Raw genomic sequence first — 27,809 nt, 5'->3', positions numbered from 1 at the left:
TAAACAGCAAAGAGTTCATGCAGTATTTAATTATCTTGTACATTCATTTAAATTCAGAAAGAATTTTTTTTATGAAATATCAAATTATAAGCTTCAAAATATTGTGAATTGTGTTATATTATTTTATTAAGAAATACTCTCTCAACCTATTTTTCCTATTTTCTTTTAAAACACAATAATACTCTAAAGATCTACGTGTTGCAGGGGATGTAGTGTCAAAACATATATTGTGGATAAAGATCATGGCCAAAAACCAGTACAAGTTCCTATACGTAAACTAACTCTGGTAGAGTGTGAGTGGAAATTATTTCCCACACAGGTCTTGTACTGGCCTGCATAGGTATGAATATTATTCTGCTTGAATTTTTATCCCCTAAGTATTAAAAAAAAAAAAAAAAAAAAAAAAAAAAAAAAAAAAAGACTCAGTAGAAATAGCTATTACCTACATTCACAAGAACTCAGAGAATACATGAGCCTACTCTCAACATTCAGAGTTCTGCACTTGTCAGAGCGATACCACTGATTTCAAAAGATGCTGACTTGCATTAATAAATTATTACAGAGATATTTGATATATTTCCATCAGGAGCTGATGAGTCTACATATGACATTATTACTGAAGTATTCAAATAACATTGTATGATAAAAACACAACACAAAATATATTAAGGTAACTAGCACATATTCCTGGAATAAAAACTCTATAATATCCAGGATCCAAATTTTTTTTTCTTTTCTTTTTTTTTTTTTTTTTTTAAAAAAAAGCAACATGAAAACTGATTTTTTAGACTTTTTTTTTCTTTTTTTTTTTTTTTCTTCTGTGTCAAATATATGTTAACCAGCAGTCCTAGCACGTCCGTCATTTTAGAATACAGATGGTTGACAGACATTTAAGAGAAGAAAAATATAGGAAAGGAAAGCAGTGCTCCTGAAAGTATATTTATTCCATCCAGGTATTGTCCTTTCATTTACTTTGAAGGCTTTTAATTCCAGGATCTGTTGGAACTTTGTTGGAGCTAAACTTTAGAAATGTTGTAACTCTTTCTCCATTCAATTCATTTAATCAGATTTACATTATGTTTTCAAAAGCCTTAAACAGATCGATCTGCAAAATAGAAACATGGCAATCCTCGGTGTGCAACCCAGAAATTATTCATGTTCTCTCTGTTAGCAAGGTTCTAGCTCAGAGTTAGAAATCTTGTTTGGTAACTGAGAAGACATACACTTCAATTCTGAATTTACAAGTGATCTTAATGACTACTTCCCAAGTGAAATAATTTGACACTCTCCTCTCCCTCACTCATGGCCCAATGTTTAAATTGGATCAGTTTTAGTTGTATTCTAAAGTTCTTACCAAGGAGATAACAAAAGGGCCATATTGCTGCTCCAAATCAGTACTGGACAGGATTGGACAACCTATCTGCTATTTGAGAAGAATAACTACCTGGCACTTGGGAACCAGTAGCCAGAGCCAAAAATGTCTGGCCCCTGCCTGTCTCTTGTTTTATGTATGATATGGTAGTCATGATCTGAGGAGGCCAAAGACTTTGGATCCTACTGGTGAGATAAGCAGGAGAAAGCCTTCCCGAAAATGCCCCTGGGGCTAGGTGTGAGCTTGGGATTTGATCACCTCACAGAAACAGGAGGTAGGCAGTTCTGACATGCCCGCTGGCAAAACTGTGTGTCCATATACCGTCACCATGGCAACTGCAGGGTAACAGCAGAGGAGCAAGAGTTTTAAAGATCTTAGTAGCAGTTAGACCCTGCTGAAAGACAATGGAAATTAACTACCTATGTGTGTAAGGTCATTTTTAAATTGGGACATAGGTGGTTTTGAACCTACCATCCTGTTAACTCAGCACTAAGTTTAAATATATAGCATAAATGCAATTGCATTTTTTTGTCTTGCAGCATCATAAAAACTAATTTTTAACAGACTACATGCTTGATTATATTATATTCCAGGGAAACTCCAGTTGAATAAAGCTTATGTAACAGAGCAGAAAATCAATCTCTCCATTTAGTTGGGTCTAATATATAATTCACATTCCTTAAAAGTTAGAGAGATGTAGATGTGAAATAAAAGGTTGTGGGATATCAAAGCTCCAGGCTTTTGGTTCAAGCTAGTCAGAATGCTGCTGTTTCACTGAATATTACAAGGTCTAAACAGTACGTCCCAATTTAGCAAAAGCCAACAACTTTGCACCTATTAGCAGTGAACCCATGAGACTGCCTGTGCATTTAATCACAAGTATACTTTTAAGCACATAGACACTGTTTACTTTGCTAGAGTGGTGCCACAGTTGCAACATCTTAAGGGGCTGGACTCTCAAGACAATAAAGTTTACCTATTCTTCTATGTATCCCTCAAAATGTGACTTTTCAAAAATGCATGACTGTTTTCAACTATGTTGATAACAGTACCATGTCCCCGGAAGTAATTTCAGAGTCCTGACTGTGTGTAGAGCTGATTCCAGTGTCAGAGTCTGTATCATTTATGTCCAGATTAGTCACTCTGTGAACAAAGTCAGGAACTGCAATGCTGTTACTGGAATTGCCACTGCCCTTGGGTGGCTCTTCATTCAATGGAAGCCTAGTTTCGATGTTGTCTTTAATATGTAGTAAATTAAATTCTTCTGTAAGAAGTTCATACTCTTTTTCCTTCTTTTGAAGCAATGAGTCCCTGTAGGTAAGCTCTTTCTGAATGCAGCTCAGGTATGAATTGATTCTCAGACCATCTTTCATACTTTTTTCCAGCTCATACTTTACACTTTCCAAATTTGAGTTTTCCAGTTGAGCATTAGAAGCTCCTTCTGTGTGAATATCATCTCCTTTTTTTTCTGAACATATACCATATACTTCTTTCTCAATTTCAGCACACAGCTTCTCTATTAATTGTTTGTGATGTTTCAGTCTCTCTTCAACCTGTAAAATTCCCTCACTTTTGCTGAAATATTCGTGCATCTCTTTTTGATCATCTGGCCTACTCCCTTGCTGCTCAGCCTCACTTGGATTGATTGTTAAATATGAGTTCTGCACATAATTTTCTCCATCATTGGCAACACGGTCTAAATGGAATTGTGCTTCACATTTTTCAATTTCCATATCTAGTTCCTTCATCCTAAGGACTTGCTGATGAATGGTATGATCTTGAGATATAATCAGATGAATCAGTGTCTCCATATTATCTCTGTCTTGCTGAACACTGTCCTGTTTAAGTTTGGCCAGTTTCCGGAAAGTCTTCCTGACGATTTTCTTTTGCTTGTCTATTGGCAACATCTTCATGTAATTGGCTGGGCTGAGTTCCCACTGCTTTTCTACATTTTGTACTACCTTAGCTTCAGCTGTTTTCCACAATGGAAATGAGAGGAAAGCATCAGACTTTACTAACACGAAGTGCAAATTGGGCTGCTCTTCCCCCCAGGCCTTCCAAAGTCTCAGAATCTTTGTCAACGGAGGAAGGACTCGCTCAGAGCCTCTCCATTTTTCTACAATACAGTAATCACTGGGTTTTCCAAAGAGGACCTTTTTCTCTCCGAATGTTGCTTGATGTTCCTCAAGTAGTGCTTGAATCACTTCTGCACAAGTTGTGCGTTTTGTCAGGCCACATACAATCTTCTCTTCCTGGCAAACCCACACCACAATCTCTCTTTCATTTGAAGCCATCTCCTTGCTGGGAGATCTAAAAAAAAAAAAAAAAAAAAAAAAAAAAAAAAAAAAAACCAAATTTAAATAGAATTTAATTTTGTTACAGTTTAACTCAGCTAAGCACCACACCACACTGCCATTCACTCCCTCCACTTCCTCCATGGAAAATATCTAAAAATATAGAGTAAAATTCATGGGCTGAGATAAAAACAGTTTGATAGGACAGCAAATGAAGAGAAAATAATAATAATTAATAATAATAATAATATATATAAACAAATTAAGCACAATGAAATTGCTCTTAGAATCACAGAATTGTAGAGGTTGGAAGCGACCTCCAGAGATCATCATGTCCAACGCCCCTGCCAAAGCAAGTTCCTTAGAGCAGGCTGCCCAGGTAGGCATCCAGACGGGCCTTGAATATCTCCAGAGGAGGAGACTCTACAACCTCCCTGGGCAGCCTGTCACATGTGCTCCGTCACATGAAGAAGTTTTTCCACATGTTGGTGTGGAATTTTCTGTGCTCCATTTTTTGACCATTGCCCCTTGTCCTAACCCCACAAACCACTGAAAAGAGGTTGGCCAAATCCCACTGTCTCCCACACTTAAGATATTTGTAAACATTGATAAGATCCCCTCTCTTCTCAAGGCTGAACAGACCCAGGTCTCTCAGTCTTTCCTCATAGGGAAGATGCTCCAGGCCCTGTATCATTTTTGTGGCCCTCCGTTGGACTCTTTCCGGAAGATCCCTGTCTTTTTTTGTACTGGGGAGCCCAGAACTGGACACAGCACTCCAGGTGAGGCCTGACCAGGGCAGAGTAGAGGCTTGAACTGCTGGCCACGCTCCTTTTTATGCTCATAACCTGCTGACCAATCCCCAGCCCCTCTCTGAGCAGCTGTCCCATACCTGTCCAACCATCCCAGTTTTATAGATCAGCAGTACACCATATGGTATGAGACATCTCTCTTTGGCCGGTTTGAGTCAGGTGTCCTGGCTGTGTTCTCTCCCAGCTCCTTGTGCAACCGCAGCCTCCTCACTGGCAGGCCAGCACAAGAAACTGAAAAGAACTTGACTTATTGTAAGCACTGCTTGGCAACAACTAAAACATCAGTGTGTTATCAACATTATTCTCATCCTAAACCCCAAACTCAGCACACACCCCTATGAAAAAAACAAACAAACAAAAACAAAACAAAACCAAAAACCTCTATCCCAACCCAAACCAGGTCAAAATGGCAGAGACTACATGAATAACAGCTATAATCCTGATATGCCTACAACATTGAAAAATTCCTATTTTCCTGTACAAAACAATATTGTTTAAATTACATGAAGAAATACTTTTGGAATCAGAAAAATATGCCTATTTCAGGTTCTTCTCTAATATTAATGCCAGCCCAGGTAAATGTGCATCTCCCAAAAATGTATTTCATCATATTTATTTTTTGTACACTTAACAAGTGTTAACTATCAATAAGTGTCAAAGTGTGGCAATCTGCATTAAATTTCCAGACTGTCCTAGAGTAACATAGAGATCTACAGCAGAGTAACTTTCAGTTCTGCGTATCTGTTCTCATCACACAAACACTGCACAATTTAGGAGCTCTTAATATCACCCAGGGATATTCTGTAGGGAAGAATCATGCTTCCAAATAGATACTGAGGATAAGTGGACTTTGAAATACTGCTGAAAATGAGAAAAGATAACAGAACTTGATGGTAAGATAGATCTGTAGTTCTGCCACATCTGCATTTTCAAGCAATACAGATTCTTTTTCAAAATATAACTTATATGAATGCAAGAAAAATTTAAAAGCTTTAAGATACATTCTATTTATGAATTTCAATGAATGTGGTATTAACCTGACCTTACCAACTGGTACCACTTTACAGATACAAACATCTAAATTCAAATATCTAAGATCCCATTATAATTGTTGTTGTATCAATATAATCAGCAGAGCCTGGAGTGTGATTCAGATGACAAAAATGCAGAAATTTTACTTTAGAGATAACTTTTTTGTTTGGACTGCCATAGACTGTTCAATGACACAAGGCCACTGCCAATGTAAGAGATGTAGCTGAAAGGAGAGGAGGGTGTGATGTCCAGGATATTCCTATCTTCTAGCCTCTACATGAATAATTTCCGCTTACCCAGATCTGGTGATTTGGCTTCTTGCCTAGAATGATAAAACAATAAATTCTCTGAGCAAAAATGCATATCTTTAGATTTTCTGGTATCACTTCCAGTTCATTTTAATGAATGAGATTTAACCCAGTCTGATGGGGAAAGCCTGAAAATGATAATGGAAATATTGACAGTATTCTAAGGGCTCAATACCACATTTTTTTTTCTACCTATGACTAAATATTCACAAGACATTTCTATTTTTTTGAGACTTAGTAGGAATGGAGTTTTACTTGGGTTAGTTAGGGTTATACCTTGTGATTATTAAAGCAATTCAACTTGTTTCTTTTTTCTTGTTTATTACATGGCATGGGAGAAAAACTGTAATCCAAAAAACTGAACCATGAATTGACTCAGTTCTAGGTGCCACTGACCACAAGGCAAGAATCCTCAAAATGCAGGAGACTGCAAATAAATACAAATAAGACGTACAAAAGTGACTTTTTTATTGCTACCACACAGCAGAGCTCTGTCCAATTGCTCCAGGCCTTGGAACATCCTTCCATAAAATTTGTGTTTTGTTAGATTACTCTGAGTGATGACATCATTTTCCCACTTCAATAGCTCCTTCTTACAGGCCAGCATTTTACCACAATTAGTTTTTAAAACTGGTGTTCAGAAGATTAATATATTTTTCCTAGATTATGAAAATAAGAATATGTCACAGACATAGAAAATGGCAAAATGCATAAAGAAAAAACTATTTGAGTTACAATATCAGATTAAATAACATTACTGTTAAGTATGTCACATGCTAAAAAGTCAATACCTGTAAATTCTTTTAGGTTCACAGTATACAGGATGCTATAGAAATATTTTTGTCTGTTGAGAGATTAATAGTTATACGAAACATATAAATAGACAATTGCAATGTAAGTCAGCAGTGACTGTCAAATAGCTCAGTATATTAAGAATAAAATAATGGAAAGCAAATTATCAAAAGTAAGTGTCTCAAACTATGCTCACCACTTATACATAAACAATACACATAGAAATAAAAGTATACTAGCAGTCATTGAATTTCAACTTATAAAAGTACTGTCAGAAAAAAATAAAAATGAAATAGAAGTAAAAATGTAAGAAATACTAGGCTAGGACTTTAAGGCAGTAAGTTCAGAACAGGTATTTCCCATCCCATTGTTTTTCATAATCAATACATACATTTAAGAGTCAGTCTTCAAGCACTCTTCTGAGAGACTTATGTAATTTGTTTGCACATGGAAATTCCTCCTATTTTTCTCATTCTTGTTTTTGGCTGACTGAAGTATCATCTCCTGCTCAGTATTTTCAGTGTGCAATAGATCATTTGAGTTATGCAGAAGCTTACTTTCTCTTTTAGATATTATTAAGCCTTCAGAAATAAATAAATAAATAAATAAAATAATAACAACAATAAAAAAAAAACTTAGATACTCCATTGCATTTGTGTACTGATAAGTACTTGTATTATACATGTTTTTACATGCATGTCCCACTGACTATTTTTTTTCAGTTACATTACACTTGTCTACTCAGACTTTACATTGAGTTTTCTTGGGAAGAATTTTTCTCTGCTGGTCTGTTTAACATGCTGAAGTACACAACTCATAGTAGTGCTGAAGGAATGGAAAATGCATACACATGAAGGTACACAAAGAACTCAAGTAGCTTGTACATACATATGTACTTTTACATATATATGTGTGTGTGAATGTATAAGTATATATAATATACATCTAATTATATTGTCACCTTTTGGAGAAAAGAAGCAAAAACATTCTGTAATTCTTGAATCAAAACAGCCCTGTAAAGTGCAAATTTTTTTTCCATGTGTTTGTCACAACATATATTATCCACTTTTTTTTTTTTTTTCAGTAGCCTTACTATGTTTTTTTGCTTTTGCTTTTTAATTCAAAGAGAATTAGTGAATCTTATAATCTTATTCATACAGTACCATGGAATTCTAATATCTTAGTGTTAGAATAGTGTTAGAAAGTGTTCTAAGAGTTCTTTATTATCTTCCACTATAAAGAGGTAAACCATTGTTGCCTACCATGGACCTTTCAAGTAAAATTTATTCTCTAATTCTTTAATGATAGTTAATCCAAGTTATGCCAAACAAAAATGAGGCTTTAGCTTGCCAGGGACACCATAACAATTATTAAAGACCTGCTTTCAGGATGCAAGGAGATGCTAATACTAGGACCCATCCTTCATTAAAAAGTGCTTTCTTTATTGAAATAGGAGACCAGATTCTGTATGTAAGTGGAATTCTTCACACTTAGACATCTGGAAGTTAAGATTTCAATATATGTGTGTGTATATATATATATATATATATCATCAAAGCTCCTCCTTGACGTGAGAGGAGAGTAGATTTCCAATAAGTCTCCATATTCTAAATCGTTGCTTCAAATGAAGCTATTCCTCTCTTTCACTAACTACAAGAAATTTGTCACCTTCAACTAAACATTTAATTTTCAGATAGCTAAATACAGGTGAGAGTAATCCAATCACATTCTGGTTTATTGTCCAAGAGAAGGGTAACAGGAATGGTTCGGATAGTATTAGACTTATTACAGGTAACTTAAACATGGGACCTAAAAAAATGCTGTTTAGTATGTTAATGTCATTTATAAGGAAATCCAGGAAGTAATTTCAATAGTAAGGAAGAGGTAATCCAGTTTGTCACTCCTTGAATAAATGTTGATCATGGAAAGCGATTTTTTTTTTTTCTTCTGATATGTAATAATAGAAATGACAATATTCAACAACAAGATCTAGTTTTAGATGGTCATTTAAACAAAAGGGCAAACTTCTCACATTTACTGATTCCTTGGTCTTTGCATTCTGCATTTGTTTAACAAAAGCAAAAGAACGATTATTTTTGAACGACACATCAATTAATGAGTCTGTAGCAGCTAAGATGTTTTTCCAGTTTAAATATTTGGCTTTCTTGAAAAACAGTTTCAGAAACATCTTCTAGTAGCTTCAAAACTAGCTGGGCAACTTCTCTTTTTGAAAATGTTTGTTTACATCAACACCAATAATCTTTAAAGATTTCAGTTCTGATTTGAATTCTATTTCTTTGAATTGATCACTGAAATGTTCTGTCTATCTAACCATGATTTTAAAGCCTTGATGATAACAGCATGTCTTTTTTTTTTTTTTTTTTTTTTTCCCTCCAAAGTCCTTTCTGGAAAAGATGAGCATTTAAACTTCAGAATGGTCAAAAGTCCTTCCTTTTCTAAGAATTGTCAAAACTACAGTCCTTTTTGTTTGTTTTGATTTCTAGTTTCATACCTTCTATATTTTGCTTCTCTTCATTATCATCCCCCCAAAAAACCATATTAATCATATCATAGACCTCACACAAAGCCTTGATTGTGTCAGCACAAGCTGATTGTTGCATATCAGATATACATGTACGCTTCATTAATTTATTATTCAGGCCTAAGGGAAGAAAGGTAATACATTCCAGCAATGTACAGACAAAACAAAAACACACATTTATGTTGCACAAAGTCAACATATGAGACAGCTTAAAGTAACTCTTCTAATATTGACTAATGCAAGTGATGACTGGCACAAAAACATACATATCAAAAACATAATTCTTTGCCTTCATGAAAGTTTTAACACTCTTACTACATATGAAATATATAGCTTTACAAGCAATCAAACCAATCAAATAAAGGAATTCCTCCTACTTTTACTAATTTCAGTAAATATTATGCTGGGGCTAGATCATTTATGTATGATATTGATAGCAGCTTAATATGATGTTCCTAAAATATCATTGACAGTAAAAGATTTTTTTTTCTTTGTTGGGATAAAAAAAAAAAAAAAACAGAGATAAAATAGTTCTCTCCCTTCACCACATTAAATTCTTTGTATACTTTCACTTGAAAATAAAATGGAATTTTATTGACATTCCTTTTTTTTTTTTTTTTTTTTTTTAACATACTCATCCCACGGAGCTAGTCAAACTGAGTAACTCAAAAATAAAACAGCTAGTCAACAGCTAGAAATTTCGCAGCCAAGACATATTTGTGAACCCATTGCTAGCACTACTGTTTAATGCTTTACTACTTTTAACTCAGTATGACCAATTTCCTAGACAAAAGTTTTTGTGTTAGTAAAATCCAAATTGATAATCCAAACTTCTATTAACTGTCTCCTCCCAGTCACTGAAATAATTTATATTGAATAAAAAATCTGCAGGTGAACATAAGTAACTCACAAGGAAACACATTAATCCTTTGCTGGAAAATATATAAAACTGTTAATATTTTATAAATTTACTACCAAAGAGTTCATGCTGGAAAGCCATCTGCATGAAATAGCTTAGTTTTGTTGGTATTGAAGTTACATCTATCTTTTTGGGTTGGAATATTGTTATACTTCTCATATAATATAATAATAATATTACCTTTATTTCTTTCATCATGGCATCTGCAAGTGGCATATAAACTGTAATTCTTGATGTCAGAAGGATAGTTTCTAGGATGCTAGCAGATGATATATATAACTAATGTAGCCTGTTTCACTGTAGAAAATGAATTCAATTCTGTATTTAGCATCTCTTCTTCTATTGTTTTTTCTTTTTGATGCTGTACTTTTACAAATACATTTCAATATACCTAAGACCCAGAAAGCCAAATAACATAGCATAGATAACATTTGCAATGAAAACAAGCAAACAAATCAGACAATAATTTGTCATTGACTGGTTGCTTTGATGGGGTTCTAAGGTGGCATGAGCTCTCTGGTAGGTATACTGTTATCATGAGCTCCCCAGAATAAGATTTATAAACTTCTACAAAAAATAAACAAACAAAAACAAACAAACAAACAAAACCACCTATATTTTGTCAAGATACCACCTAGAGTAATTCTCTCTCTTTTTTTTTTTTTTTTTCCCAATGAAACCAAAAGCAACTACATGTATGTGGCGGAATTGAAATAAAAAGATTTTAGAAACAACCCTCTTGCTTCTTACTGAGTACCTGCAGTTGAGTTCTTGCTTATAGTTTTTATGTCTCCCATCTCAGTGCCCTTCTGGAGTCCAGAATGATCTGCAGTCCTCTAAGAAGGAGGTTAGCAGCGTCAGACAGGCCCAGGCAAGGCTATGCTGCCCACACCTCTCAGCAGGCTCTCCCTTTCCTCTCCAGCTGCACACTCCCAGCTCCTTGCCAAGGTATTCTGTGCCTCGTTTGCTGCCTGTCACATTGGGCAGTGGGGAAAGACCTTGTGGCCAAGTGAGAGTAGTCACTGAGACACTTGCTGTCTTTTGGAAAGGGCACAACAGAGGCATAAAACATCCTGAGAAAACACGAAACAACTACCACAAAAGTCTTTAATAATCTGATGTGTTCAAGGGTCTTTGAGTATGTTGCTGGTGTGTGCAAATCTGCCCATCTGTATTTGGGCAAATGTGCATTTGTGCTATGGTCTTCTGCACCCTTGTCATGCTTCCTCCATGTGCAAGATGACATGCCTTCTTTAAGCATTCGATAATAAACCTTGTTACCTCTGTGCCTCAGTTCCAAGCCATAACTAAAAACAATCTGATAGCTTTTAATTATATTTACTTTTTTGAAAGTATGGAGAGGCCGATATTACAGGGACACATCTTCGATACAAACAACTGCAAATACCTCATGTCTTCATAGCATAGGGCATGCTGTACTTGTCATTTGAGAACTTCTCTTAAAGGTTAGATAAGAGCTAAGTAGTTTATCAGTTTATATTTAGAAATTATAATATAATACTGCTTTTATTATTCATTTTTCAAAATATCAGCATATTACCATATATGTAGAAAGCATACATGAAGCAATGGATAATCACTGGGAAGAAAAAAAAAAAGATAATATATTTTGTCTCTGTGAGATTTGCAACAAGTAAAAGCAGTTTGATCAAACAGTTTTGATCAACAGTTTGATCAAAATGGATGTTTGACCGGGTAAGTTTAAACACTAAAGCTATAGAGAATACACAGCCCATATGAAAAATGAGTTCAAGAGTCTTTCAACCTTTTGGGGAACAAATGGATCGTATTAAAAGTTCACACTAAGTTTAATCAGACCATCCATATTTAATCCACTTTTTTACTCACCTTTCTATCACCTTCTCAAGAGTTATTCAGAAACTAATGAAGGTCAAATCCTATACTCAGTATGCCTCCTGTCTAAGTAGATTACATGCTTCTGAATTTCCTAAGGGCAGCAATGAGGAAGTATCTACTCTCTCACCACCCATTAAAGCTGGAAATATTCCAAATCCTTAGGGATTCAAGACAGTCTGTTAACTAACTACATTCCCATTCCCCTTCACCTATCCATAAAAAAAAAAAAAAAGGCAAAAAAAAATAAATTAAAAATGCATTTATTTCAGAAATATTAATTTAATGTTATACAGTTGATGTTCATAGCATGTAGGGGATATAAATTCCACATATGAGGTGCCAGATTCTTGCTCTTTCTTTTGTATCACACAAAAGTAAGGGCAATGTCTAGCTAAAAAGTTTCTTGGCAAGACAGTAATAAAAATATGACAATAATAAAAATATATATATAATCAGATTATTCCTGATACTGCAGGAACATTTGGAAAGAACACCATGCAACTTTTAAAAGCAAAATAATTCTTTCAAAATACATAACTTAAATTTCTCTTTACCATCTGTTTCCGTATCTATTTTTGTTCTATGATATAGCTTCCTCCTCTACAGAAATGCAAATAGGCATTTATTAGAAATAAAAGAGAAGATTAGGCATCTAGATATTCATGTGACATTTTTCAAACACGTGCATATTCAAGATAATTTTGATGTTCTAACTGAAATATTTCAGATATTTAAAATAAGAAAATTATTTAAACAAAAGTTATTTAAAACATCTAGCTTTGTACAACACATTTCTCTTATTATCAGTTTATGTATATTTTGCAATTCCCTTTTAAATGTATAAAATTTTGATTCAGAAAGATTTCCATACTATCAGGAAGTCTTTATGAAACATTTTAATTAGCAACAACTGTTGAGAATTATGGCTTATATCAATTATCATTTTTGCACTTAAAAGTATAACTAGTTCCTTTGCCCCTCCTCCAGAGGAATGCCTTCACCTCAGTTTGCTACTGAATGCTACAAAATTGCATTCATTATAACGATCTATGGTTAGAGCAATGATTCTGCCAATGATCTATGGTAGAAATTTGTTTGCTCAGTCATTTTACACTATATGAGTGCTTTATGACAATTTTATTAAATACTTTTGAATTGGTATGAGATAGTACTTTTCTGTCATAGATAAATAACATGACATTTATGCCTATTTAAAAAAAATCTGTAAGATAATTTTTTTATTGTGAATAAGTCATTCAAAACATAATTCTTGTTGACTTTAAATGTCAAACTTCAGTGAAAATCCCATGGGAAACTGTGTTTTTTCTAATAGCTGTACCACTTGGACACGGGTACCTAAACAAGGACCAGTATTTAAGAAACATAAAAAGAGAGAAACCCAATCCAACCAAAATAGATAAATAAATAAATAATCCATAATACTTAAATCAAAGGAATAAAAGCAACTCACAAGAAGGACCAACAAGAACTGAAATTAATAATTATATCATCTGATAAGTGGAAGTAATAATGCAGAATTTATATGACATAACAATATAAGCCAAGAAAAATGCACTAAATCATAAAGTTGTAGTAATAATAAAGAAATAAAAAGGAATTAATTGTGAGAGGAATTATCCACCTTACTCACTTGATAAAAGCAATAGTTATAGCAGATTATCCTGAAAACAAAACAAAACAATAAAAATGACATTCTCTGTCATTGTGCCAGTGGCAGATCATGTTTTGCAAAATCTCCTTTGCAAATTCCAAGTACAGATTTTCATCAGAGTTGACCAAAAGCTACTGTGTTTGCTTATAAGCTCTGCCCTATACCATGCTTACACTTGCAATAACTTAACCTATAGTCAGGTGAAACAGCTGCAGTCTCCATTCAGATGAAGACTGCATCTGCCCCTGCCTTTTTGTACTGTCTTACCTCTGAAATTATTTCCCTCCCCTGGAGGCATACATTCCCTATAAACTACATCCACACATTAAATCTGCCTTCCTGTCAGATCATCCTTTCTCCATTGTATATTCAAAGTCATAAGGTTGCTAGTGGATATTATGCAAAAAAAGTTTTAGAATTTCAGTGAGTAACATTAACAAATTTGTAGTATATACAAAATGCCGTGATACGCACATCATATCAGGTCTGTATTTGTGATGGCCTGACACAGTGAGGGTTTGAGAACAAAAGAGAGCTAGGTGTCTGCCAAAATATTTTCCAAGATGAGCAACAATAACATTAACAATTTGCTTTACTGGGAAAATATGCTTTGATGTGTATATTGCAACTGCTACTGAGGAAGCAGCTGTGACACAGGAATGGCAGATCCATGAAGAATTGCACAGCCAAAACAAACACTGACATATCCAGTGGTAGGTATTCTTTAGACCACAATATGGGAAATAGGAAGATAGGCATTTTCAAATTCCTCAATGTTAGTAAGCCACATGCAAAGTTTAGGAATATCAATATAGTAAATGCTACATCTGGATTTTGAGCAGTGGCTAGTTCTCACTATATGAGAAGTGAAGATGCCACTGCTTTTTTTAGCCAGCACAAAAATTTTGCTACATTGCAAAAATATAATTACCTGTAGAGCTCCTATATGTATTTAAGTGTTTGTGCTTATTTAAGCATTGGTTATACTATATGAAATCTACGGGGCTCAGAATGTATCTAAATGTATCTAAATGGACAGACTGTATCTAAAATTCCAACACTTGCAATAATACAGAAGAATCAGAATTATGTATAGCTCATTTAAAATGTAGGCTTCAAAATGGCAAAATTAGATGTGCTATTACAGCTAATATAAATTTAGTTTATCTAATTTCTTCCATTAGAATTTTTTGTAACTGTCTTTTAGAAGCTTCATTTATGAGCTTTTTTTTTTTTTTATTTATGAGCAGTTATTTATGAGCTTTCAACATTAAAAGAAGCGAGGGGAATTCCACGGGTTTTAGGTACTATTTTTGTTGTTGTTCTATGAAATTCTGTTCAGCTCTTGTTGAAAGGCCAATGTATACTATTTCTCTCTCCTCGGGTTTGTTGATATCCTGCTAAGTGAAGAAATAAACACAAAGCATTGTGAGGCTGGGTCTGGGCTGCCAGAACAAGAACAAAGTGCACTATACTTAGACCAGTGATAATAAGGTAAATTGAATAAAGGGAACAAGATGCAGACAAGTAAATGATAAGATTAGCAGTGTGAGCTTGCAGCCCAGAAGGCCAACTGCATCCTGGGCTGCATCAAAACAGGTGTAACCAGCAGGTTGAGGAAGGGGATTGTCCCCCTCTAGTTTGCCTTTTTGAGAACCCACCTGAAGTACTACATCCAGATTTGGTATTCCCAGCAAAAGAATGTTAGAGAGAGTCCAGAGAGAGTCCAGAGGAGGGCCACAAAGACGATCAGAGAACACCTCTTCTATTAAGAAAGGCTGAGAGAGCTAAGGATGTTCAGCCTGGAGAAGAGAAGGCTCCAGGGAAACCTTAATGTGACCTTTCAATATTTAAAGGGGTCTTATAAAAACAACAGAGAATCTTTACGCAGGTAGATAATAAGACAAGGAGAAGTGGTCTTAAACTAAAAGAGGATAGATTTATACTAGACATTAGGAAGAAATTCTTCACTGTAAGGGTGGTGACACACTGGAAAAGATTGCCAAGAGAACTTAAGGATGCTCCATCTCTGGAGGCATTCAAGTCCAAGCTGGATGGGGCTTTGACCAATGTGATCTAGTGGATGGCATCCCTGCCTGTGGCAGAGGTTTTTAAGTCAGATAATCTTTAAGGTCCCTTCCAACCTGAGCCATTCTATGATTCTATGATTTCATGCTACCTTTCTGATACTCCCTGGGCTAAAGAAGACTGTTATGATTACCTCCTTGTGGACTTTTAAACACAGAGCAGGGCTAAACCAATTCTACATTTGATGACATGAGACATATGCAAACTTCATTCACACTGAAAGAAAAAAAGTCCAAATGGACTTGATTTCTTTTTATTCTTTCATTCTTTTCATTTCTTTTCATTCCCCAAGTTGAACTGAGGCTCAGCAAAGAACCTCTTCTGTTTCTTACAGTCTTTTCTTTATGACTACCTATTTTCATCACTGCTCTAGCTTCTCTAACAGCAGCCTGTGGTGTATTTCAGATCATAGACACAGTACTCTATGATTATGAAAAGGAACATTGAAGGAATCACTATTTTTATCTACTGTTTTTATAACACCCCCACACCTCCAAGCTCATTCCCCAAATACACAAAATTGCTTACATCTACCTTAGACAAATTATGATCCTGAATACTACTTTTACAGCTAAATCCAGCTTTATAGGTTAGCAGCTACGAGACTTAGGAATTCATGAAGTGAAATATTTATGTATATTGCTCCCTGAGATAGGTCATGTGGTGTCAGGTGAGAATGAATGCCAATGCAAAGATGACTGGAAGTGGCAAGGAGCCAGGAAAGTAGGCTTAGAAATGCCCTTTCTGCAATGCAAGCCTTTGGATCTGCCCAGTCATCCCATTAAACACTATCCTTAAAGCTCCCCTTAATTATTTCAAATCTGTCCTATTGTGTATTGTAAAATTAAAGAAACCACATATCATTTTTTTCAAAAGATCCAAAGCCTAATCAAATCAGTATCCCCAAATCCAGCATTTGCTATCTTTGCTTTCTTAGTTTTTGTCAGTTAATAATCTTTCAAAACAGTTTATACATGTATGTACGTACATAAATATACATTTCTTATATAATTACACATACAAATATCACATATATGTTATATGATACATATATATATGATAAGATAATTATCATATCATATATATATAATTATATCATATATATATATGTGTGTGTATGTATAATAAAAACTAGTTTGAGTATCTCTACAGTTTCTCAGGAGTTAGAACGGCAAGATGAGCTTCAATTTCTTCTGTATTTATTTCAATAAATTTTGCAGACTATGGAACTGCTGTTAAATTATTCTGTGTGATCTTCCCTATTTAGTTTGCTTTCATTAAAGTATATTGAAGGTGTCTCCTCAAAAGGGGTTCTATCAAGACCTCATTTACAATAATTTTTTCTTTTTTTTTTTTTTTTTTTTTTTTTTACAGATTTCTCTCTTGAACTTTCTGAAACTTAATTCAATGACAAATGTGTTCCATTACTTACAATATTTGAAAAGCTGAAAGGAAAAAAAGGATGAGATGATGAAGTGGACTTACAGAAATCTCTAAAGAGCTAAATTGAGTAGTAGATACATAATTATGCTAACAAGAAAAGTGGCCAACGCTTTTTCAAAAAGAACCTTGAAGCATTTTACTATCCATTAACAATCCGGGAGACATGTTCAGCTTATGCTTTCAAGTAATTTTCTAAAATTGCCTATCAATGAATGCTTCAATATGTACTTAGTCAGGGACAGGTTGATGGGGTCTCTGAAATATCACTGCATCCTCTCTGAAGAAGCTGCTGAAAAAAATTACATAAATTGTTAACCTTACCAGTTGGGCTCTGACCTAGCCAATGATAGGCTAAAGATGTCACAGAAGTTTGAAAAACTAGTTCTAGACAGCTGAACGATAGAGATGGGGAAGGCAAAGAGGGAAGAACTGTTGTCAGGAAGCAAGGTTAATGCTGGATCATAAAGATCAAGAGGAATGGGAAATTCTCTGGATTAATATAAAGAAGAAACTGTAGATGTGAGAGACAGAGAGAATGGTGTCTAATAGCACATACACCATTTTTAGCTGTGAGAAGAAGAAGGAAGCTTATTGCAGAGGGAAAATATTCCATGATTCATATAAAAACGTATGTGAACAAATTATTCAAACTTAATCATGACCTAAGCCCAAAGTCTCTTCCAGAACCACAAGGAAACAGAGATAAAGAGTAACGAAAAAAAAAAAAATCATAATCTGTTTTTCAACTTTTTTTCATGTGTTCAGTTTTTATTTTCCTTAGCTAAAATGTGTTGCATTCTGTTAGAAATATGTCTTCTGTATCCAGCTGCGGCCATCTCACTCTAAATGAATCAAAATGAATTATGTCATAAAGATAAAGGCCTTGGAAAACTGTGTGAGATAACACCCCTTAATTTGACTGAACACTTTAAGAAAAAAACATTCAAAAATTTCATGCACCTGAAAAGATATCACACAGATACGTGTCTGTGGCCTAAGGCAGGTCAAAGAAATCATGAGGCTAGTTTTAGAAGACGCATCTCCAGCAGGATACTGATTATCCCAAGAGGGCTGTGACTCCAGAAAGACACACAAACTATGTGTTGTCTTCAGTTCACAAAAAGGCAGACATGAGTCAACATTCAAATTAATCTGCTGTTTCTTTACTTCATGTATCCAAATGCCTTTGCAGCTAGGGATCCTTTCAACATATGAGCAATGTGGATGACTTTATAGTTTAGGGAGGATAAAAAGACAGTTTAATTCTAATAAGACACTTCATAAGCTGAAGGGATACAGCAGTGACAGCTAAATGAAGGCATTCTTCCTTCTGCCATGAGAACAGTTCTGTCATGTTTGGAGGAACATATATACTTAGAAGCTTTCCATGTCACGTTCACATTCCATTTAGCACTTCTGCCTTTAAAAGGACTCCTGTAGCTACTCAGTTTAGCAATATGTAGACGTATTTGAATGCAATACAGAAATGTCTATTTCTGTGCATATTATTTATATGTATATGATGAGTTGGGATTTGTAATACATTTTATTTAACATTAGATATAGATGATACAGGTTAAATCATATGACAGTATATTTTATTAGCTAAACATATGCATTACAAGATCATATATAACACAAATTGTTGTATGTGCATTTGTATACTAAACATGGGCCTACCATGCACCTTAATAAAAAGAAATATGCTCGAGCACTCAGGCAGTCAAGGACTCAGAAACTTTAAGCATCACAATTAAAGTTTTCCAGGCTAAAGTTTCCAGGTTAAAGTTTTCCAGGGTTTCAACCAACACAAATTAAATTCAGCATATCCTTAGTTAGGTGCCTTCTCTGCCTTACATCAGAGCCCATCTCCTGAATGCATACAACAAATACTCAGTTTTGTGAAAGTCACAGAACGTACTGAGGCCTTACTGGCACTGAGTGTTACAACTTTCAGGTGCTTTCCCCGTTGCTGACATTCATAATCCCCTCTTGGGCACCTAAACTTCCACAAAAAGTTACACAAAACAGTTCAACACCTAACAGAATTTGACAGCAGCAAGTTCAGGAGGAACTGACCTAAAATAGGCAGAAACAGAAATTGAAGGATAGAACTTAAATATTTACTGTTAGTCTACATTCAGATGTTCACTGCATAACACATTACAAAGTTGATTAGAACAACAACCAAGAGTCTGATCACCTTCTCCCAGTAAAGCCTTCAACACAAAGCTTTGTCTTCCTCTGAGCTACTGTATGGAAATTGTACAAGCCAAGACAAAGTGGAACAGCTTCAACAAGAAATACTGGGAGAATTTCATTTTAGAAAACTTGACAGGACTTCCCTGACAAATACATGTGGAAGATGCCAGTATGGGTTTTTTACAAGGGTGTTCTGGACACTGGGTCACCTGGCTGCAGTTTGTGTGCAATCACACATGCTCTGAACAGGGCTCTTAGGTGGTAACTCATATTTGAAAAAGGTGAAAGACTAGTCTTTTCTTAATTTTTAAGGGTGTGAAGGAGGTACATAACTACTGTTTTCAGGATGGATGTGAAACCTGATGGTAGTACAGGTAGCTGGAGAATGCTGACAGTTAAAATGTTACTACTGAGGGTTTTAATCATAATTTAATGGGCATAAAAAGTTTTTAAAGCTAGTCTTAAGAGACTACAATGAGATATAGGTATCAAAGCCCCTTTCATAAATTTAACCTTAATAACTTACTTTTGTTCAGTATGTGTCCACTTTACATCTTCTCTTTTATGTATGGTACTATGCTTTACAGAAGAAAAAAAAAAAAAAAAAAAAAAAAAAACAATTTTTTATTACTTTTTTTTTTTTTTTTTACTATGCCTTTTATCACTAGATATTCAACTGCTTCATAAACTAACAAATCACTTAATGTATCTTCACATTCTCTTCTATTGATAGAAGAACCCAAAGCTCAGAAAGAATTAAGCCAAACCATTCACTTGTTTAAGCTCCCAGTATGGTTAAACTGAACTGATATCTATAGAAGTGTCCAAAAGAGGACATCCCTAAATTTCTTCTGCTCAGCCCTTGTGCAAAACAGATGACAGGACATAGAATTATAAAATGAGTAACATGCAATGAGTAACCACTTCTGTAAACTGTATTTTTTGTGACTTGACTAGCATCACGTAGGAATTTTGTGGCAAGGCAGGGAATAGCATCCCTTCTATTAGGATGGTTCTCTCTTAATCATACATTACCCATCTATAATTCACCTCTCCATTCACTATTCCCTTTTTAATTACTAAAATGAATGGTGCAAAAGATGGTTAAATAGGTGTGCTACAAGGTCTGAGCATGCTCTATGAAGGTCTTCCCTTTGAAAATGATTGGGGTGGAGCTCAGCTCATCTACCTTTAGCTATTTAAAATGTAGATGCATAGTTAAAGATAATTTTCTGACCTTCCTCTGTAATCAGTGGCATAAGATAGGTACCTCCAAAGGGTTGACTAATCCCATACTAAAATGGATGTCTAAGTCTGAATGAATTACCCTCTGGAAATGGTTAGATGTATCCATTAACTGCAAAGAGCACTTAGACGAATAGATACCTAAATGTTCAATGGCTAAATTTGACTAAGATGAAATTCACCTTTTGTGCTTTACTGTATAGTGTATGTCTTATGGACAGTCTGAGAGTCAGTAAAACTAAGTACTGTGACCATCCACAACTGCAGTTCCAAAAATAACTCAGGTCTTTGTCTGACACCTGTAATGGCCTTCAAGAGTAAATAAACATGATTAGTTGTCTACCTAGACCTTAAAGTATGAGAACCAGAAGTATGGTAAGGTGCAGGAAAGTCAATATCAATCCTAAATATTTGTTAGGAGACTGGATTTGTTAAAACAGTATACTGTCAGCAAAGTGGCTCTGAGAGATACAGGCAATAATCAAGTTAAACATGCAGTTAGTACTTTAGCAATCAGTACAGAGGAAGTCTGTCAACAGATAATGTCCAAGTGAAACAACAGGTCAGCACACCAATTTGCCAATTCTTAAGCCAACTGAAACAAGAATAGCTGAAAATCAGTGTATGATCCTGCATTTATAAATATCATTAATCAACACTTTGATCAGTAAGCAGAATCCAAATCTGATAACTTCCAAATGAAGCATAAAATGTCATCAAAACAGTGCCTTGACATTTGTTCTAATTTGTGTTGCTGTTGTTGCTGTTTAAAGAGTTTTAACAGTGGAAGCTACTCTCAAAATAATTAACCTTATTTTGAATTTGGAGGGGGCTGGGGAAAACAAACTAAGATGTTCCCTATGGATGAAGGAATCTATTAACACAGAGTAAATTGCAGGTTCAAGACCCAAGGGCAAACTGTCTTAAAAATGAGTAGTCTTCACTCAAGTACATTATTCCACTGAAGTCATTTATCCTTACAAGTTAAATTAAGGTAAACATACTTATACTTTAACAAACCAAAACTTGTTGTAATAGATTATTACATTTTTAAAAACCTGACTTTGCCCCTGAACAAGAGAATGTTATGCTTTTTCATATTTAATTTAATCCTTACCAGTTTTGTATTATTAAAATAAGGGTAAAATCAATATCTTGTGCTTGTCTAGAGAGCTGATTGTATTTTCCATTATGATGGGAAATTCATAACTCATAATTCTTTACAGTAATGAATGAGAACAGATTGGGTGGGGAATAAAGAAAACAAATTAATCACATTGACAGGTTTTACCCTCTTTCATAGCAAATACCTACCTCTATATAAATATATCTTCCTTTTGCTACTCAGTAGCTGAATAACAAGTGTGAAAAAAAAAAAAAAAAAAAAGAATCTGAGGAAAACAGAAGTTTACATCATCCACAGGTTTACAACATAGGTTGATAGCCTATTTGATATAGGCTATATAGGGTATCTCACTTCTAATACTAATGTTCAAAAATGTATGTCTAGCAACTACACAAGCACCTAAAACTACAAATGAGATGGCTCAAACTATCAGATGCAAATGTACTCAGAAAGACAAGTATAAGAATGAAGGTCTGCGAAAGAGAAACACATTTTTAAATAGTGCATGTTTGAGAGGTCTGCCAAACTTGCAGTGGAAAATTTTCTTTCAGGTGTAGTGTCTTCTATTCCTCTCCATGTGATAACAGAACTTAAGTTTCATAGAATTAAAAATATAATCTCTGGACAATTTTATTATCTTTACCTGTGAAGACCTTCCATTCTGATTTGAGGTTTTAAAAGTTGCCTTTCTTTCCCCTTGTTAAACCTCACAAAACCACATCACTCCCCACAAGGCATATTTAAAATTATGAAAAACTTTAGACCGTTGAAAATTCCTCAGTGAATTATGTGAAATCAAACCTAAACAATCCACTATGTATTCTCATTTCTTTGTGTGGCAGCCAGCTCTAGTGAACTGTACAAGGATTAGAAACAAGGAACTCCCAGATTTTATTCATACCTCTCCTGCTAACTTGCTTTCACACTCTGCACTTCTATAGAATTTTTCACTGTCTAGTCATGCCATACTTGTTCTCCTGAGGCATGTAAATATTATCACCTAAATTAAAGCTAAGGAAAGCTAAGTGTGCTTATCAGTTTTCTGAAGTCACAAACAAGTCAGTATCATTATCACTATTACAACATGTGCTCCTTAAGCTCCTTACATTTCTGGATAGGCCAAGACAGGAAAAGGAGACCACTTGGTGATCCAGGCACTCTTTGAGGTTCCAGAAAGGTTATCAACACTTTCAAAAAATTGTTTTCTTTTGGATAAGGGTCTCCAAAATGTGTAAATTCAAAAATCATTGCTTGGCTCCTGGGTTTTATATTTATGCATAACGTATGTGCATGAAAAAAAAATAATAATCTTTTTTATTGTAAGAATTTTGCAGTTCCATGGAAAATTTACAGTCCTTGGGAGGGAAAATGGCATCACCAGAATTTGCATGACAACTATACTGCATGCAATTCTAACTAATTTTTGTTAGTGGGAGACATAGGCATGGAATAAATGATAAAAATAAGATGACACAAACTAATGACAGAAACTTTCAGAGAATTCTGTGTGATGCTTGTCTGTAACATGTGTTTTAGCTACCTGAGAATTACACTGAACTGTATTTGATTAGTACCTACATTCTGTATAGGATGGTTCTGGCCTTGGTTCAACAAATTAATTTAGTCATCCATTTTTTCCTTCTAATTCCATTTAGTTGCTCACTCTTTATGTTCATCATCCTGAGCCCATTTTACTCTGTTTTGTTCTATGTGATGATGGTGAAATTGCTAGCATAATAACATTGCAGAAGGCAGCAGAAAGTTACCATCTTTAGAGTATAACACGTAAAAGAAGCAATAGAAGCAACAATGATAACTCAGTTACATATGCATACAACTGGGCACCAACATGTCCAACATTCAGTTCCAGGCTTCATTACAAGCGAGTGTGATTTTAAGCAAAAAAATCTATCTTGTATCACCCTTTTTGTCACCATTAATTTTTATCTACATATTAAATACAGAAGTTGGAGGAACTAATTCATGTTTGTACAGCATTTGTGCTGAAAATGCTTGCAAACAATAACGTTCAAGATCATAATTTTGTTATTATTCATCATATGAAAACAAGAAACATTCAGATATTCTGAGCTTTAGCATCTACCTTTGTAGGTTAATCAAGAGGTTCTAGTATGTGACTAATTTTTCTTAAAGTTATTAGAATTTTAAACAAGTAATTCCCCATCTCTGAAAACCTACATTTTCTATTGAAATCATTACACTTAGCAACACATTTGAGTTTTTCTCCCTGCACAGAAAATATTCACTTTTCATTAGTAAAACAGAAAATCTGCCCAGCAAAATTTTTCTTCTGTATTACTAAAAACATTTTTTTTTTCTGAGGTGTGCTTTCTCAGCCTGACTGTACATTGTTTCAGTGTTTCAGATTAGCTTCAACTTAACCTAAATAATGTTCCTTCCTTAGATAGTGTAGTATTACATACATCTATTAGTCATTTTATTTACTCCACTGGAATGAAATTGCTGTCTGCCCTCCCAGAATAGCAGATAATTAACTCTTTAGAAATAAGGTTAGTTAGCTAGACAAAAATCTCTTCCTGAAAGTGAAGTGAACAAACATGTACAAAGATTACAAGAAAATGTATGCAATCAGTTTGACCCTTGAGACAAAGCTGACAAGTCCGACCAGAAAATAAATTATAATGTATGAACTGCAGCTCAAAGAACTTCTTTGATAGCTCACTAACATATCTCACATTCAGGGAAAAGTAAAAATAAGTGTATGTTCCACCATTACCAAACATACACCATATTTTCAAGTTAAAAATTGAACACAGATAACACCACTGATACAAAATAAGCTTTTATCTCCCCGCCCCGTCACCTCCCTCCTACATGTCCCCCCTCCCCCCCCGCCCCCTTCCCCAACATACATACCAATGCCTAGTAGTTTTGGATCAAAAAGCACCCTTACAGCTTCACATAGACTTTTCTTCAGGCATGCTCATCCAAGAAGAGTAGTATTAGACGTCTCACATGATCCCTTACACTTACAGAGTGGGTCACACACCGTTCATTCAGATAATCACCTGATCTCCAGTATAGTTTCCAGTCCAAACCTTAATGCTGAGCAATCTCAGTTTCACTTCACCAAGGCTTAAAAAGTACAGCAGCATACTCAACCGTAGAGCAATAGAAGTGTTCTGAGTAATACTCAAATCACTCTGCTACCTAGGTACAATGCAAAACTACTAAAGGGAGGGAGGAAGGGAGGGAACATGGCAATGTTAGCTCACTATCACATGGATGAAGTCTCTAATCTAATTCATTATCCTACACTGTAATAGAGATTCTGAGACAATAATTGAATGTTACTCTCACTGAGGAGGGGCATCTGACTTTCAGGACAGGAAGAACTCCAGCTGTATCTATATGAATGATATATATGGTCTTTCTAGACCAGAGATGAGATTAACGAGATCAAACAAAAAGAGTAGGCAAAGTAAATGATTGTCTCGTATACACTCTATGCTAACTGCTGTGGCACTGAGAAATTGATTGTAAAAGGTGGAAAAAAATCCATAATGAAGTGAAGAGCAATAAATACATTTAAATAACAAATTTATAATACAACTGCTTCATTGTAAAATAGCACTGTGGGTTCAGATGTGTAGTATTGTCAACAGAGCATACATATAATTGTGATAAACTTGGGATCAGCATGAATTACACTGGCAAAAATATTTCTTAATCTATATTTCTTTAATATTTCTTAATCTATATTTCTTAATCTATGCCTAATAGGATAGCCCTGCAGAATCAAGAACAACTATGTGAAGAGAAATTCTCTGTATGTTCTCCCTTTTGGATGGCTACTTTCCCGGCCAACAGCCTGCATGGATCTACAGGGCTCTGACAAATTTGGGTAAGGTTTTTGTGAAAAACCCAAGTGGCCACAATGAAAGAGAAGCAGCAATGGATTCAGCTATTGTGAGATCACTGGGCAGGTTAGACAATGATAGATCCAGATATCCCTGATATGATGGATAAAGTTTAAAGTATTTAAATGACTGATAAACCTAAAGACCTATTCTCAGAAGCGACCAAATCTAGCACCCAAGTGTAGAGAAGTCCTAATCTGACAGAAAACTAATGAGGCATAGATTCCTCTTCTACTTAACAAACAGGAAATTGTATACAATGTGAAATACTGGTATACAAACACAGTAAGCATTTATGTTTTGTATATGTTGCTCATATTTGGATAGAGGGTTGTTTTGTCTCTGTGTAGTGTAATGTGCTAGATCAATACTAGACCTTATCTGCAAAGAACTCAGACTATGTACCTCAGCCTTTGGCTGAACATTTCCTCAAATCACACACTTCCAATGAGCAGTGTTCTTAAGAGCTCTGTATAAAAAATTATCCTCTTGGGTTTATTCGTGTTACTGAGGCTTAGTCCTGCAGGAAACTGTCCCTTTTCCTTAATTGCCTTAGAGGATACAGCTGTCCCTACTGAGCAGAGTTGGATTTGTAGGTGGGTGGGGCATGGCCTTGCTACCTTTTGGGCACTTTGTTCTCCAAGGGACAATGCCGACAAGTGCACACATGCTCTGGAGACTATAATTGTTGTTTGATGTCATAGGAGGTTGAAGAATAGCATAAAAACTTACAACTCTTGGAAAAAAATATCAAGATATCACCCTCTGGCCAAGAAAAAACATGCTGGGGCCACTTTCCTAGTGGCCCTCTCCTACTCCTCTGAAATCTAATCAGGGCTGACTTAAAACAAGGACTTGTGTTGTCTCTCTACTGAGCTAGAATTCAGCAGCCCAAAAAGAGTAACACCAACAGATGATCCAAATACTGGAAGCAGTTCAACATGGGTTTTGTCTTCCTTTGAGGTTTAATCTCAGTTTCTTTCTCTAAAGGCTCATGACATCACAGCCAATATCACCCCTGTTTCCTGCTCAAATACTTCACACATGCAGGTAAAATTAGAGTAAACCCTTTCTTAAACTCTGAGTTCTTTGAGACAGAGACTGACATTTTATGACCTGGATGTGAAGAGTCTACTACAAAACAGGGCCCTGATCCTGTACTGGGACCTCCAGGCAATGCTGCAAGAGAAGCACTAATTATAGAGGTGTCATCTTGTTATCTGAGCAAATGAGTCTAACTCCTTCATTTTCCTTCTGGCTCTTGTTCGAGCTGCCTTCACTAAGCCATTTAACTTAGTTTTATGTCCTCCTACTGTAAACAGAGAATTACTCCTCATTTGTTTATCTCCAGCAATTATATTTGCATGTAGTTAATGGTCATTACATACTTTCAGAGAAAAAGCAAAATGGGAAGAAGGGCAGGAGAAGAGCACTTGCTCCTCCTGTACTCCTTCTTTATGCAACATTTTTTTTTTTTCTGTTACAACTGATTTTCTCAAAGCTATGGACAAGCACTAGACCTAATAAACAAGGCAGCAGATTAAATATATACATATATATGTGTGTCTTTTTTTGGTTCCTCATTACAGGTATGCAAACTAAGGCAAGAAAATGAGCCACAGGTTCTAACTCCCCAACTACTGCTTTTGATTTTAAGCTCACTTGACTTCCTTTTCAAGGTTTCAAATGAGTTGGCAAAGAAAATATTACAATGAAGATTATTTCACAGTTCTTTGGTCATATTACAGATCCAATTAATAATTGGATAATCAAAGTTTCGCTCTCAATATTCAGTATCATGTTAGCTTTACATACACCAAAAAATAAATATTTGAATAGAAAATAGTTTCAAGAATTATGTATTTTGCTTTTTTTCTTGATTTAATCCCCCTCAGCTCTTACCTTTTCTGTAGTCACAAGACTTTCAGACCCGTCTTATTCATACTGCCACAATACCTTCTTGCCAGTAAAGACATTCATTCTCCCTCCTTCCCCACTCCACCCTCCTTTTTTTTGGGGGTGGGGGGCAGGAAATGAGAAGAAAGGAGAAGAAAGTGCTAGATGTTCACAGTAATGGTTCCTTTGGTATTTTAATTTTTATTGCCTCTTAAAAGCTCTGGATTATGACTTTCTTTTCCTGAGGAACAGAATGTCACATTAGCAAACACAGTGAGATTAAGGCAAT

At 35.1% G+C, this 27,809-nt stretch overlaps 1 protein-coding gene across 1 annotated transcript in view; it reads right to left on the bottom strand.

The window, feature by feature from the left end:
• Positions 1-817: 817 nt before the first annotated feature.
• RASSF9 (Ras association domain family member 9) overlaps positions 818-27,809 on the bottom strand; it is a 28,855-nt gene continuing 1,863 nt past the window's right edge. Inside the window, exon 2 of the mRNA XM_032207808.1 lies at positions 818-3,682. Within this exon, the coding sequence (XP_032063699.1) occupies positions 2,407-3,682 (1,276 nt within the window). The 3' untranslated portion in view covers positions 818-2,406. The remainder of the gene's footprint in view (positions 3,683-27,809) is intronic.

This window comes from Aythya fuligula, chromosome 1 (assembly GCF_009819795.1).
Source record: "Aythya fuligula isolate bAytFul2 chromosome 1, bAytFul2.pri, whole genome shotgun sequence".
Classification (NCBI taxonomy): Eukaryota; Metazoa; Chordata; class Aves; order Anseriformes; family Anatidae; genus Aythya; species Aythya fuligula.
The sequence above is the reverse complement of the archived record's forward strand: the minus strand, read 5'-3'. Positions and strand labels throughout refer to the sequence as shown.